The following is a 13810-nucleotide window of genomic DNA, read 5'->3' as shown; positions in this document are numbered from 1 at the left end:
CTCCTGCCTTTTTGATTAATCGGGGGAATTGATGCCGTTAACCGAACAAAGTTTCCTTCACGACGGAACAAGCAAGGCATCCTGGAAAACTTTGAGAAAGTAAAAGAGAAATTGAGAAAGAATGATTTCAACCCTTGAACCGTGAGAGAAACGGGTTGAAAGTAAGAAGAAAGAAAAAGGAGTGATGTGACGAATTATGATACTCGTGCGAGAAAAGGAGGGCGATGAATATAGGAAGAAAGGCAGGTGCAACGTGGGGCATTCTTCTCGAACGGAAAAACAAGCTCGAGTGTCAACCACGATAGCTAAACCTCGTGCATTTTAATTTCTCCGACTTCCTTGGCTCGTTGTACACGTTGCACAACGCGAGACACGCGAATAAGTGGATGTTCGAGTTTCTCCCGATCTAGATAACCGCTCTATCTTTTTACTTTCATGCCTGACCAACGTAGAATAATTTCAACGCATTAAAGGAGGCCGGCGCCAGCAGTTTCGAGGCTCGCACCGGTGAATGGACCCACTGTGAATCACTCGAACGCTTTCATTGCCGGATAAAATGTCATTCACTTGGAGAGAAGAGAAAAAGAAAGTTGAGAGGACGGGGAATTACATCGCGAGATATGAGTCAATTTCTCTCTGTATCTTCTTGGGAACCATTTCAACGCCGTTTAGAATTACTTAGAAATAGAGGCACTAGTGCGCGTGTGTGTCCAACTTTTAATTAGGCGTGAATGAAAATGGAAAATGAAATAAAAACAACAAAGTGAATAGCAAATGTACACGTATCAATTTATGCGTTTCTCTGTGATTCCTGCAATCTTCTGGATCAGGTGGCGTGAAAGGTGCGCGTAACCTCGGCCAATTACCGCCACGATAACCCTGACTAATTAATCCGCGCACAATTTGAGAGGAAGTGCGTTCGTTCGGGTTTATCGTGCGTTTAGAAATAATGCGTTCCAATTAGAAGTATCGTTCCTCGCGCGAACCGTAAGTTAATACTATAACGGGCGAGATTAACAGCTTGAGTACGTCAACGAGGAGAGATGAGAGAGCTCTTAACGCACTTCTTCACCTGTTTTCAATTAAAATTTTCTTTTTCTCAACAAAATTTCTCGAGGAAAGAACAATTTGTAGGAGAAAAGACAGACTAGATTTTTGGACGGAGGTATCGGCTTTAAGTCCATCGACTAGGAACCGACATCCATGGAGGGAGGGACGGAGGCGGCGGGCAGGCAGGCAGGCAGGCAGGCAGGCAGGCAGGCCAGGGTATCGTGGCACGAAACGAAACACCGTCGAGCTGTATTGTTGCGTACCGTGGAGTGCATAATTAATGACCTTCGTGCCGGTCGAGTTTTGCATTGCAAATGCCACTTGGAAACGCTCGCGCACACGCGGCCTCTCTCGTCACATAAATAAACAGGCACCGCGTGCATGTGCATCGGACCCGTTGCTCGCTAGTACAATAAACACCGTGAAAGTTTCTGAATCGAGGAATGCGTTGCACCGCTCTTATACGCTGCTCGAGATAATTGCCTGTGCTCATCTAGAAATGCTCATTCACTTCGGGATAGGAATAAAATTAGGCAACGGAAAAAACTCCCTTTTAAACAAAACCGTTTCGTAACACATTCTCCGATGTATGTCGTCCAGCAAACAGTGCCATCGTCGCCATCGTGTAATCTTCGAAAAGTGAGAGAAACAAACCTAGACATCTATCGAGCCGAAAATAAAAAAACGCTACATCTACAGAGAGGGAGAGAGAGAGAGGCTTTCTGAAGCTTCCACGAATCGGGGGCAGGCAGCAAGCATAAAAGGCAGCCGGCGCGCATAAATCAGGCCAAGTTTTCCATCGCGCAGCCTTCAAAGCGCTCGAGAAACGTATATTTCTTTCCACGCTCGCGCCCGTCCTTGCGGAACGGAATAGTGTGCGCTTCGGTAAAAACTACCGAGCGATTTCAACGTGGCCGAGGAAAGCATTTATATCGTTGCCTGCTATGTACACACACCGCTGACTCCGCCATTGTTATCAGTCACACGCCAGATAGAGGTTATCGCGTTGCAAACATAACGCCATCAGCCGTTCTCTCTGGCTCTCGCAAATTTTTCCAATGTCACAGACCTTATTCATACTCGTTCCACTTCATTTTTACCCGATCAAGCGACCAATACTGACCTTTTCCTCTGGTTCTTTAAATCCAAACTCCAAGGTCCAGATAGTCTTCGTAAAAGGTTGAAATTGCACACTAATTATTCGTTAATATCACCACAAATATGTAAGATACGAAGAAATAGGCGAGAATGATGGTATCGAGAAAAAGAGATAAACTTTTCTCGAAGTTTCGAAGAAATCGTCGTCGACGAGACACTTGGTTACAGCTTTATCGAAGCGGCGAAATGGAAAATACTTGGGCAACAAGCGGTTATCAGGATTTATCTGAACGCGATGACGGGCAGAAGAGGCGATCCATGGGGGGAAATTGAACGAGCCGAGTCACGCGCGGTTGTTCAGCAATAACGAAGGATCGTCCGCGCAGGACGAAAGCTGGCAAACGACTGGCAGGACATTTTTCGTAGGGTAGGAAGGGCAGGTAGGCCCACGGGCTTGCCTCTGCGTGAAACGATCCTCCTCTCTCTGGTTTATGCACCCATACGTGTCCACAATGTGCCCGCAGCGGTGCTCAACCTCTTCGAACACTTTTCTCTTAACAGCAGATCCAGTTTAACGACCGTCATTTTGTATTTTCGACATCCTTTCTCTTCTATCTATGTGAATCATTTGTGAAAACATACGAATACAATTTCTACATTTTTAAAAAACTCTCACATAGAATTCTTACCAACGATAATATAAACCACACATTGATAATAAATGGGTAGCACGAAAGAATCACACGAGGAGCGTTCGATGAAGAGATAAGGTTTCCACAAGTTTTACACCCGCGATTATCTCAGTTGCGTAAGGTTTCCCGAAAGCCAGCGACGACGATCCAGCTATTTAGCTCGTTCAACAGCTGTTATAGAAAAGTTCCACGTTATCGAACAAGCCACGTCCCACGAATCGCATGCTTTCTAGTAAAATAGGTATCGAAGGTTTCATCGAGCAACACTTACGAACCTTATAAAATGCAAGATTTGATCAAACAGAAATCGTTGATTATCCCCTGAACTGATAGAGATCGATCGTTGGTACGATGCGATGTTCCAGGTCGAAGAATGAAGGAAAAATGAGAAACGCTGAAGGGCAGTAAGCAGCCAGCAAAATACACAGAGAGCGCGGGGCAGGTTTTGGGTGACTGTCAGGGCTGTAACACGCACAAAAGGCAGGTGCTGGAATGCATTGATTGCTGCTCTGCCCCCTCTCAGCATCCCGTGGTCCCTACCCGTATCTGCTCTGGGAACCCACCCTTCTCTCCCAGGGAGTCGCAAGAGAGGCTGAAACCCAGAGGGAGAACGCGATCTCCTTCCTGCTTTAGGATTATCCCTCTCTTGTCTCGGTACGAGGGTGCCCCCCTCTCTCTCTTCTCGCCTATCGACCACGTCAGAAAACCCGGCTTTCCGTTCAACTCCATTATATCGCCCCGAATATCTCTGCTATCTATCTATCAAGTGTTTCACGTGCGACCAAAATTGCTACATTTTTTCCCTTCTACAGTAAGATTTTCGTGGCTTTGGAATTCGCGAAGCTTGGAATTTCATTCGATTTTATGAGACAATAACGGGGCGGCTTTGGATAATTTCCCGTAACCACACGGTATATATCGAGTACAAAGTTCGCCGGAAATTCTGCAAAGAGAATGTCTAACAGTTACCGAACTGGGGCGGGTCTGCGGTTCGCGAGAGAAATACTCGCTTTCGACGGAAACGCTGGTTTGGTCGATTCACCGTGGCGGTAAATGCACTAAATTGTTTGCAGGAACTGTTGCAGTTTGGGAATGAATTTCCGTAGGTATTTATATTTAATTCGAACCGAATACGTCTGTATCTCTAGCTCTGTTTGCGAAAATCAATAATGGAACACTTGATTTGAATTTTTCAATCGAATTACATAATAAAGCCAAGGGGAGTAAGAAATCGCCCCTGAAGGGCGTTTCGCTTTCCCCAAGTGCGGAGAGACCTTAATCGAAACGCCCACGCTAGGCGACCCTGAGAGACAATTTTCCGGAAAACTTGGCCAGCAGATAAGGATTGAAAAATAACGATAGGCAGGGTGGAAAACGCAACGGTGAGTTTTTCCTCTAAGGGGCTTAAATTCCCAGCTTCCGCGTTATTAGCTCCCTTTTGCCCATACCGCTCTTTTATTAACTGAAACCTTGTACATTTAGGGAAGAAAGTAAAGAAAGAAAAACAATTTTTCTAGCTTTAGCGAAAAATTTCCTTCTCAGAAAATCTACGAACGAATCTACCTCGATTTCCAGCAAACAAGTAGCAACTAGTTCTTGGAATCACCGAGACGTCGCCCTTGGACGTTGCTTGCATAATCGAGCTCCACCACGTTAAATATTTAACGTGTCGGTTCTTTAGCTGAGAGAACGCGCGATAAAAATATTCTCTTCTGCCTCTTTCCGGCTGTCAATCGACCGCTGACGCATCGTGATGTCCTCGTCGACACCATCACCGAGATTGTTTGACTTTCGGGGACGCGAGAGAACCCAAGTCAAACTTCCGGGATTCTGACAGAGGATATCTCTGTTACTTCAACACACACACATATACTTGCGTATTTCTCATTTACGCTATTTTCTTGGAATTTAGAGGAAAATTTGCAGACCCCTATCATCTGCATTCAGAAAAGTAAAAATAAAAGACCGAGTATTAGGCCGGTTTTCGTCGAGAAGATCGGTCTAGAGGTTAAAGACGCGCATAATGTCGAGGATTTTTTGTCGAGCATCTGTTAGACACGCTGTTCGGACGCTGAGGAGCCCGTAGGTCATTAAAAACACGCACACCGGAGAAAACCAGGCAGTAAAGGCTGACTAACCTTTTGATGTGCCAGCCTGAAGGACTCCTCGAAGTGCTTGTGAACTGCCTGCTCGGCGGCCCTTTGCTTCTCGAGCCTCTCCCTCTCCATCTTGGCCTCCTTCTCGCGTTCACGTTTCTCCAGCCGGGCTGCTGCTTCCGCTTCTCGCCGCTCCCTGGAACACACAGAAAAGTCTTAAGGTTACACCATAGCCTCGATCTAATTCGCTCTTCGTACTTTCTGAGACATTCGCAGGAAAGAGGATTCCTTGAAACGATTATTTATTCGATCAGAGCAATTTTTTTCTCTCTCGAATTCTCAGCGATCGCGAAGAGAACGCTTCGCAGAACTTAAGATTCAGATCGCACGCAAAGGAGAATAATAAACACACGTTGGATTGGTTCGAGTCCCTCTTTCTGCCGCGCAGGAGCAAGCTTCGAAATGGGAAACGCTAACGATGCTTCTCTTTTAATCGCGATTTACGACGAAATGGAGATTCGAAAAACACGAGTAATTTATGCCGTTGCGATTCAACGTTTTCATATTCATGCCCCTTATCGATTTATCGTGGCCACTCCTCTTCGTAATTCCCCACCATTCTTCCTTCATGAATCCAAATAAAAGTGTAGGCAAGGAAGAGTGCCCCTCCTCGTATCACGATATTCTTTTTTTATTTGTTAATTTACCAAAAAGATGAAAAATGAAAAAATGGTTAATTTCCCTAAGCGTTTCTTCGTCTCTCTAAAGTCTGAAAAAACATGTGTAAGTGATTCGTAGGATAGAAAACGGTAGGAAGAAAGGGCCCACGTGTTTAGCATGGCCAACAGGAAAAGCAGTTGAAATACATCTGTATAAAAGAAAAGCCTATGAATCACACGGGCTGTCCAGCAGTCCCCAAAGGTCAGGCCCGAGTTGAAGAAACCGGGACTTCCTTTTACCAAGCCAGACGACATACGCATACACACACGCACACAATCACTGAGAAAACTAGAGGCACCACCACCATTCTGTGTACTGGCTGGTTTCCCGTGGCGTTTGTGCGTGCGTATGTTGCTCGTGCATATGTATTTCTTCCCGAGCTGGAGAGTTTTAAGAGAGCCGCGATAATAACGCCGACGGTGGCTGGCGTATATCGTGACTTTTTTAACGGGCTCAGCCAGATAAGCATTCATTAATGCTTGCGCAAGTTATTTATACTGTTACGTGCGCAACGCGCGTGTTTATCTCAGCTCTCGGTCGGCGGACCTTACTTGCAATGCACGCGTTGGATTCGCGCGCGATAAATACGTGTTCGCTTGTATTTCGTGCGCGTCTGCCTATGGCCGTCCCTCCTCGTCGCGCCAAGAACAGTTTAAACAGAGAATATCAATTTTTCACAGGCATGAACACTCAAGTGGAAAACGCATAACCGTCCTAATTCTTCGGAACAGAGTCACTTTCCTCTTTCGCACTTTGCGAGATCTGTTATTGTTATTTCAAGTACGGAGGTTATCTTTTATCGAGCTTCTGTTTGCTTTTAGTCTCTCGACCAATGAAATATAATCTTTCATACTAAGAGCCGCACACGCAATTTGCTCTCCCGTCGCAACCCTATTCTTCTTGGAAATCGGTACACGCGTTAACAGGACCCATTTTTTTTCTTTTCTATAGTGAAATCCGGTTGAAACTCCAACGATTCATACCGTTGAATTGTAGAAAGCCCAGGCAGCGTGTGTTCGTGGAAAAATCCAGCTCGGCAGGAAAATGCGCAAAAGTGGTCGAGCAGCGGTGTACGATGGAGGATACAGGCAGAACGCAGCCCGATATTATTAATGCATGCCGTAGTAAAAAAATACATCAGAAGGCTGTGTCGGTGGTGAAAACAGAAATGGGCCGATCTGTTTTCCATGAGATCCGGCGGCCAGAACGGCCGGGAAGACTCGATCGGTTCCCATTCCGAGAACGAGCACCAGCTTATTATTACGCCAAGACGTATACACCGGAACCAGTTTCTGCATCTGACTGATTTGCATTTCAGTTGCGGCTGACTTATTCAGCTGCCGTATAAATCGACCAGCGCCGCTTTAACTCGTTACACTTAACCCTCAATTTACAGGAAAATTTTGTATCTTACGTCCTTTTGCTGCCTTTGTTTTACTACAGTGTCAATATTCTCCGAATTTTTATTCGAGAATTAATTCACTACCTGTCCGTTTCACAGCTCTTCCGGGCAGTTTGAAGAAATTGATGGTTAACCCTTCGACAGTTTATCCCGTGCGAAACTTGGATAAAGGAAGCAAGTTAACAAGGGACGAGATATTATTGTCAGAACTATGACGTAGGGTTATGTCTCTTGTTTTAAAAATGATCATACCCGACGTAATTATTTAAAAAAAACGTGTAAAATATAAATTGTTTTTATCATAATTCATAAATTTAATAGACTGTCAAATGGTTAATAGGTACAGTAAGGTCCAATACACACTAGCAGTCTGCTACCGGTCCGGTCAAATATTCTTCAATGCTTTAAAACGTACCCACCATTCACACTAGCGAGCCCGGTCTCGTCCCAGAAACTATCTTTGGAAAGGATATTTTACCACCGGTTATACCATTCTAATTCTAATTCTGATGAAACTGTAATATCTTGTAGTTTATTTTCTTTTTTCATTCGCATTTTTAACCAAACATAAATTAAACTAATTTACATTTCGAGAGCAAAGCGGGATTGAACCGTGACCGGACCGGAAGCGGACCGCTAGTGTGAATGCTCAGAGATTTGACCGGCCAGGAGCGGATCCGCGGATACGGCAGTCTAGGCAACCAGCGTTTTTATTTTAAACTTTTTCTATATGACAATGTTGTCAACATATTTATGCGATTGTTCTGATCAACATTTACTTATTAACTTTTGCGATGTGAATAGTCCAGTTAGTTTGCACTCATTTGACTACTGTCGGGCAGTACCGTATAGTTTGTCAATATTTCAGCGTAATATTAGTTACAATATATTAAGTTTCAGTATAATATTAATGTACAAAAAAATAGTTTATTATTGCTTATAATTTAAAATTTATCATTGCATCCGCAAAGGATTACAGTAAATTCTCTACAAGTGTCAGTCAGTTTGGATTCTACAAATGTCAGTATGGATGGTCCTACGCCTATGTTATTCTCGTTCGCTGTCAGTCAAACCGTGTAACGCTACACCACTCGGTTTCTTTCACGAGATTTCACGGCTCGACAAATCATAATAGAAAAATATAATTTCTTTAATTTTACTTTTTTTCATCTGAAATTTTTTTTAACATGTTGGTGAGAGTTTTCTGATGAAAATGATATCAAACACGACATAATTGGAACAACATTTACTTATTCACTGTCTGGCGTGACAGTGAACGTGTTAATAAGTAAATGTTGTTCAAATAATGTCGTGTTTGATGTCATTTTCATCAGAAAAATCTCATCAATATGTTAAGAAAAATTTCGCTTGGTTGCCTCGACTCACGTTTCATGCTTATCTTTTATTCGCTTTCCTTGCCTACGTTCGGCAAACTACAAAGGCGGGCGCGAGGCTCGAGAACGTAGTCCCTGACTCTACAAGTGTCCGGTTTAGATTCCTTGCGGACTGACACTTGTGGAGAATTTACTGCAATACTTATTGAGTAATTCATTTCATTTCATTATCGCTTTGAATGAATTACAAAAACGAATTGCTAGAAAAATATATTAAATATCTGTACACATTGTCTGTCGAATGCATAAGTTGTGCCTCGACAAAGTGGAGGCACGGTCCACGTTATAGAGACAATGTGAAGGGGAGGGACTACGTTCTACGGACAATGTGAAAGCCAAATGTGGTCCAAATTATATCATATTTGATCACATTTCAATCAGAAATATCTCACCAATACGTTTAAAAAACGTTCAGTTATAGAAAAGTAAAATTAAAAAAGTTATATTATTGTATTACGAACTGTCAAGTCGTAAACTCTCGTCAAAAGAACCGCGTCACGCATCGTATGCTTGACTGACTTCGAGAAAAAAAAAAAACAGACGTAGGAACAGCGAGTGGACAATGTGAGAGGATTTACCGTATAGTTATTCGAAGTAAAACGAACGAGGTTAATCCCACCGGAAGCGATACTTTCTCTCTTCATTTTTAATAACGTGAAAAACTAGAAACCGATTTATACCTTCCTGAAGATAGATGCGCGACTGTATAGAGTGCTTCCCTCGAACAATGCGGGAATAAAGTTCCGAAAGGCCCCGGTCGCCGATCGATACGAAATTTGGTGCGAAGGGTGAGGGGTGTGGGTGGACTCCAAATATAAAATATTAGCTGCAGCCAATCACTAGTTTCCGAGATATTAATAAAAAACTTTCAGTACTATGCATTGTAACTGCGTACAGACTTCGGTGACACGTTGAATGCTGTCTATACAGATGTTACTAATCAACTGTTTTCGCTGTAGTAGTCGTTGCCGTCAAGTGTCGAGTATGCGTCCGGTATCTATAGGGTGACAAATTTCGTCTAAATAAGGCTCATTGAACGAAGCAGTCACTGAAAGCGTGGATTTTAATCTAACCTAACCTAATCATGTATGTAATCATCTTGTCGATCAGTCGAGCTAGAGCATAGCGCGTCTAATACCGCCGAATATCTTGGCGGTTGGCAATATCAAAACAGTCATCGCTTTGCCGAAATTTTATCTGTGACACCCTATAGATAGTGAGGCCGCAACCGCTATTGTGTCACCGGCTATTCGCCACTTAACGGCAACGACCACTACAGCGAAGACGATTGTTTAGTAACATTTGTATAGGCACCATTCAATGAGTTAGTCACGTCTGTATACGCAGTTTCAATATACAGTGCTCACTCCCTCAACAACGCGGTTTCACTTATACGTGGTCGTTTTGTCTTGAAAAATGTCGACGTTCATTTCGAATCAATTTACACATTTAGCATACATTTACAATCTTCATTGTCATGGGGAGTAAGAGCGCTAATTCGTTCGCGTAGGCTAATTCCTCACAAATTGCCGATGCGTACAAGAAGCAGTGGCGCCGAATTCAAATATACATATAACGAACAGCCGAACTTGAGAGAAAAATCAAACGACCAATGTGTCACTGCGATCTAGAAGAAGCTACATTCAAATAATTACATAATATGTGCGTGTATGTGTAAATATATGCACATGCATTGGACCAAATACAAATGTTCTTCGGTTTCTTGCGAAGGCAGGAAGGGGTGGTTCCCAACTACGCGGACAGTCGGAGTTCATAACCTCAGCGTTGTTCAACGGAGCACTGCACTCTTTTTCTTCTCTCGGTCAACTTTATAGATTTCCGACAGCGACGGACGGGAGATAGGCTTAGCCGTATAAAAATGAAAGGGTTCGCGACGTTTGTTATGCATAAATCAAGAGTTGAAACTTTCTTCAAGTCGCGAGCCTCCACTTTTCAGAGCCTGAATCGTAGTAGATTCACCCGTCGGTGAACTTTTAATTTTATGGGAGAAACTTTAAATGTGCACGCATGGAAAGTAGACAGAACACGTGTAACGCAGAAACTGCGCCGTGTTAATTGAAGCACTGCTTTTTCTGGTGTTTTCTAACACGTGTAAATCTACTTAACGAGATGCATATAATTTTCAAACAAAAAATTCTTTAAAAATTGAAATAAAATCTGTCGGAGAAAGGATCAACGAACGAAACCGCACGGACTAGAAGATTGAAAAATCGTAATTATGTTGAGCAAGTGGGTGAGAAATTGTTAATGTTCGAGGAAAGAGAGGTTAATCGGCGGAGCACGAAGCTGGTCGAAGGCCAACGGGACAGGAATTCCTTCTGCCTCGTCCCTTTTCTTCGTGGTTGCTCAGAATTCGAACAGAGAGGGCAGGAGAGGAGGTAGAGTGCCGGTCGATAAACCAGTCCGGTATGGGAACCGGACCGGTACGAGGTGCGGGCAATCTTTGAAAAATCCGGTCGGCCGAGACCAGCCTGACCAGAAGAGGGAGACCGACTCTAACCGAGGTAACACACACGGCAAATATCACCAAAAAAGGCCTTACGCATCCTTGCCTCGCGGCCTCTTTTCTGCGTCAAAACCTTCCCACCCTCTCTCTTCTCGTGAGAATATACGCCGCGTCTCTTTTCATCGATTCGACGTATCCACGTTACACATCGAAAACGCCATCTGCGTAGGCCTTCTACTATTCGCCAATTGTATATACTTTATTAGACGAAATTAAGGGGAAAAAGACGATAACGCACATAATGTCAAGGCAAGTTCCTTCTCGCAGTCCCCTTTGATTATTGAAGCGTTCCCAATCTCTCGCAATCACCATTCGAACAGTTCTTATAGAATATACAGTATGTCCGGTTTATCTCAGAATAGTGAAATATTTCGAAAACTACGAATGATACAAAAAAACATTTCAGACGAAGGTTATAGGGTATAGAGGGCTAACGTTCGACAAACCTGAAACGACGTGTTTGTAACGTTTCTGTTCTCGCTGAAGGAGATGGCTTGCTTCAAACTCTTCCCTGGCAATGTTACCAACTCCTTGCTCGACAAGAACACGCTTCGAACTTTAATTAAACAGTTTAGGAACATCTTATGTTCCTCGATGCTACCTACAAAATACCGCAAACTTCTGGCGCACGCTAACCAACAAATGCAAACGTTACTTGATAGAATGAACTGTAGACGGTCCAGGTGAGAAAATTGAACGGAACCTGTAGAGAGAGAAACGAAACGAGGTAAAATGCGGGACGATAATTCGTAGAGTTCTAAAACGCGTCTCTCGCGAATTCCCTTCGCTAGTTTGCGCCTCGAACTTCGCACTTTTCCTTTCCGCAGGCAAACAACAAGGAATTTTATTTTCATGGAATATTTACCAAACACGATATACGAAGACAGGAGGGGCGGTCACGATCATCTCGACGCGGTGTCTCGGAAAACATACAGGCAGACGAATTTCCTGGAGAGGCGGGCATTGATCGGTCGACTTTGCTGTTTACAAATCGTGACCCGAATGTATACGGTATGTCTCAGAACACAGAAGTATGTATCTCGAAAACTATGAATAATACAAGAAAACATTTCAGACGAAATGTTGTAGGATATACATAGAGAGCGGCGACATATTGTTCTGGTATTTTTTTGACCATGCAATGACCTTGAAAAACATTGTGAAGGTCATGTTTAAGTTTTTAAATGGAAATATTTTCATTACGTGTTCAAAACACTGTATACTTGTGGTTTTTGCGTAAATTATTAGACTTATTAGACTTACCCGATGTACAAGGCACGGGCAGATAAAGATGTTTTTCATAATGCTACTATTGGTCTGGCATTGTCGGAACATAAAGTCGCAGTTTTCCAATGTTTCCAAAATTGTCCAACCGAGCAACCTCCCTGCGGTGTTCATTGGCTAACGCTAATACCGGTCACATTTAAAACTTGCAAGCTATCTGGACAAAGATTTACGCAAAAACCGCAGGTATGCAGTGTTTTAAAAAGAACTTGATGTCAGCAACATGAATACATAATCAAAAATATATGTTACCATTTAAAAACTTAAACGTGATATTTACAGCGTTTTTCAAAGAGTCATTGCATGGTCAAAAAATACCAGAACAATATGCCGTCCTCTATACCCTACAACTGTCGTCTGAAATATTTTTTTGTATCATTCATAATTTTCGAGATACTTCTGTATTCTGAGATAAGCCGGACACACTGTACGTGTATAACATCGGCGACGATGGCTTTGTCTTCGATAGAGCCATGTGCGTTAGAAATGTACCGAACAATGTTACAACATACTTCTTCGCTGCGAAGCACAACTATAGTATTAGGTGTACAAATAAATTCGTAGCCTTTCTTCGGGAATTTCCTATTGATTTATAAAAAAAAAAACCAAAGTACTTTTTACACATTTATCCCAACTAACGGGCAATTTTCGAAACCCCTCTTTAAAAAAAGATGGCCGTTTTGAGTCAAAAAACTCAATACAGTAAAGATTCGGTAAGAGTTCCAAAGTCGGGACCAGCTGTCTAACTGCTACGAAAAAGGTGGTAGGTTTCTCAAACTCTTTGTATTTTACCGACACCGACGGACGCAGAAAGAGAGAGCAAACAAAGAGAGAGATATTGAAAGTTGAGCCAGTCCTAAAATATCAAACACCTACATATCGGTGAGACAACACTAATACAGAAGAAAAACTTTTTTGTTTTTTGTGTTTTGCTGATAAAAATTTTCCTAACATATCCATTTTTTTTTTTTTTTTTAATTAAAATGAAACCAAACACGGTATAATTCGGTTTATATTCAGTTACTTAATAAGAAATTCCACACATGCATATGTACATACACACATAATTACACCCTCCCTATAAATAATTAATAGATATTTACATACATCCACACTTTATTATGTCTTTACTATATCTATTAAACATAAGACACCTAAAAAAGATTACATATATGGATTTACAAAACATGCAAACCGACGTTGCATTGCTTTAAAAATAAGAATATTGTTCGCGAAGGGTCTGATACCCCAGAACCTTCAACACATACGAACCTTTTATTAGTAAAATTTTTAACATATTAGTAAATTATAATTGTTCGCAAACTGCTTGCGAACTGCATGTAAAGAGTCCTGAGTAGTGTAAACGTTAGTATAACAACTCCTATGTGTATTCTTATGTGTCGTTTAAATTCGTCAGAGGTCAAATTTCGTTTCTTCCTATACGCTAACGGATCAAAGGCAATGCCACTTAGGAACCGTTATCCTCAAAAAAAGTGTCCCATTCGAGAATAACCGGATAGGTTCAGTTCTAGTTCTGGTTAACGGTT

General features: G+C 42.4%; 1 protein-coding gene across 1 annotated transcript in view; it reads right to left on the bottom strand.

Annotated features, from left to right (window-relative positions):
- LOC108575141 overlaps positions 1-13810 on the bottom strand; it is a 232234-nt gene that overhangs the window by 16680 nt on the left and 201744 nt on the right. The window contains exon 10 of the mRNA XM_017937867.1: positions 4979-5132. Within this exon, the coding sequence (XP_017793356.1) occupies positions 4979-5132 (154 nt within the window). The remainder of the gene's footprint in view (positions 1-4978; positions 5133-13810) is intronic.

The sequence above is a fragment of the Habropoda laboriosa genome, unplaced genomic scaffold (assembly GCF_001263275.1).
Source record: "Habropoda laboriosa isolate 0110345459 unplaced genomic scaffold, ASM126327v1 scaffold18, whole genome shotgun sequence".
NCBI lineage: Eukaryota > Metazoa > Arthropoda > Insecta > Hymenoptera > Apidae > Habropoda > Habropoda laboriosa.
This window is presented reverse-complemented; position numbering and strand designations above follow the sequence as displayed.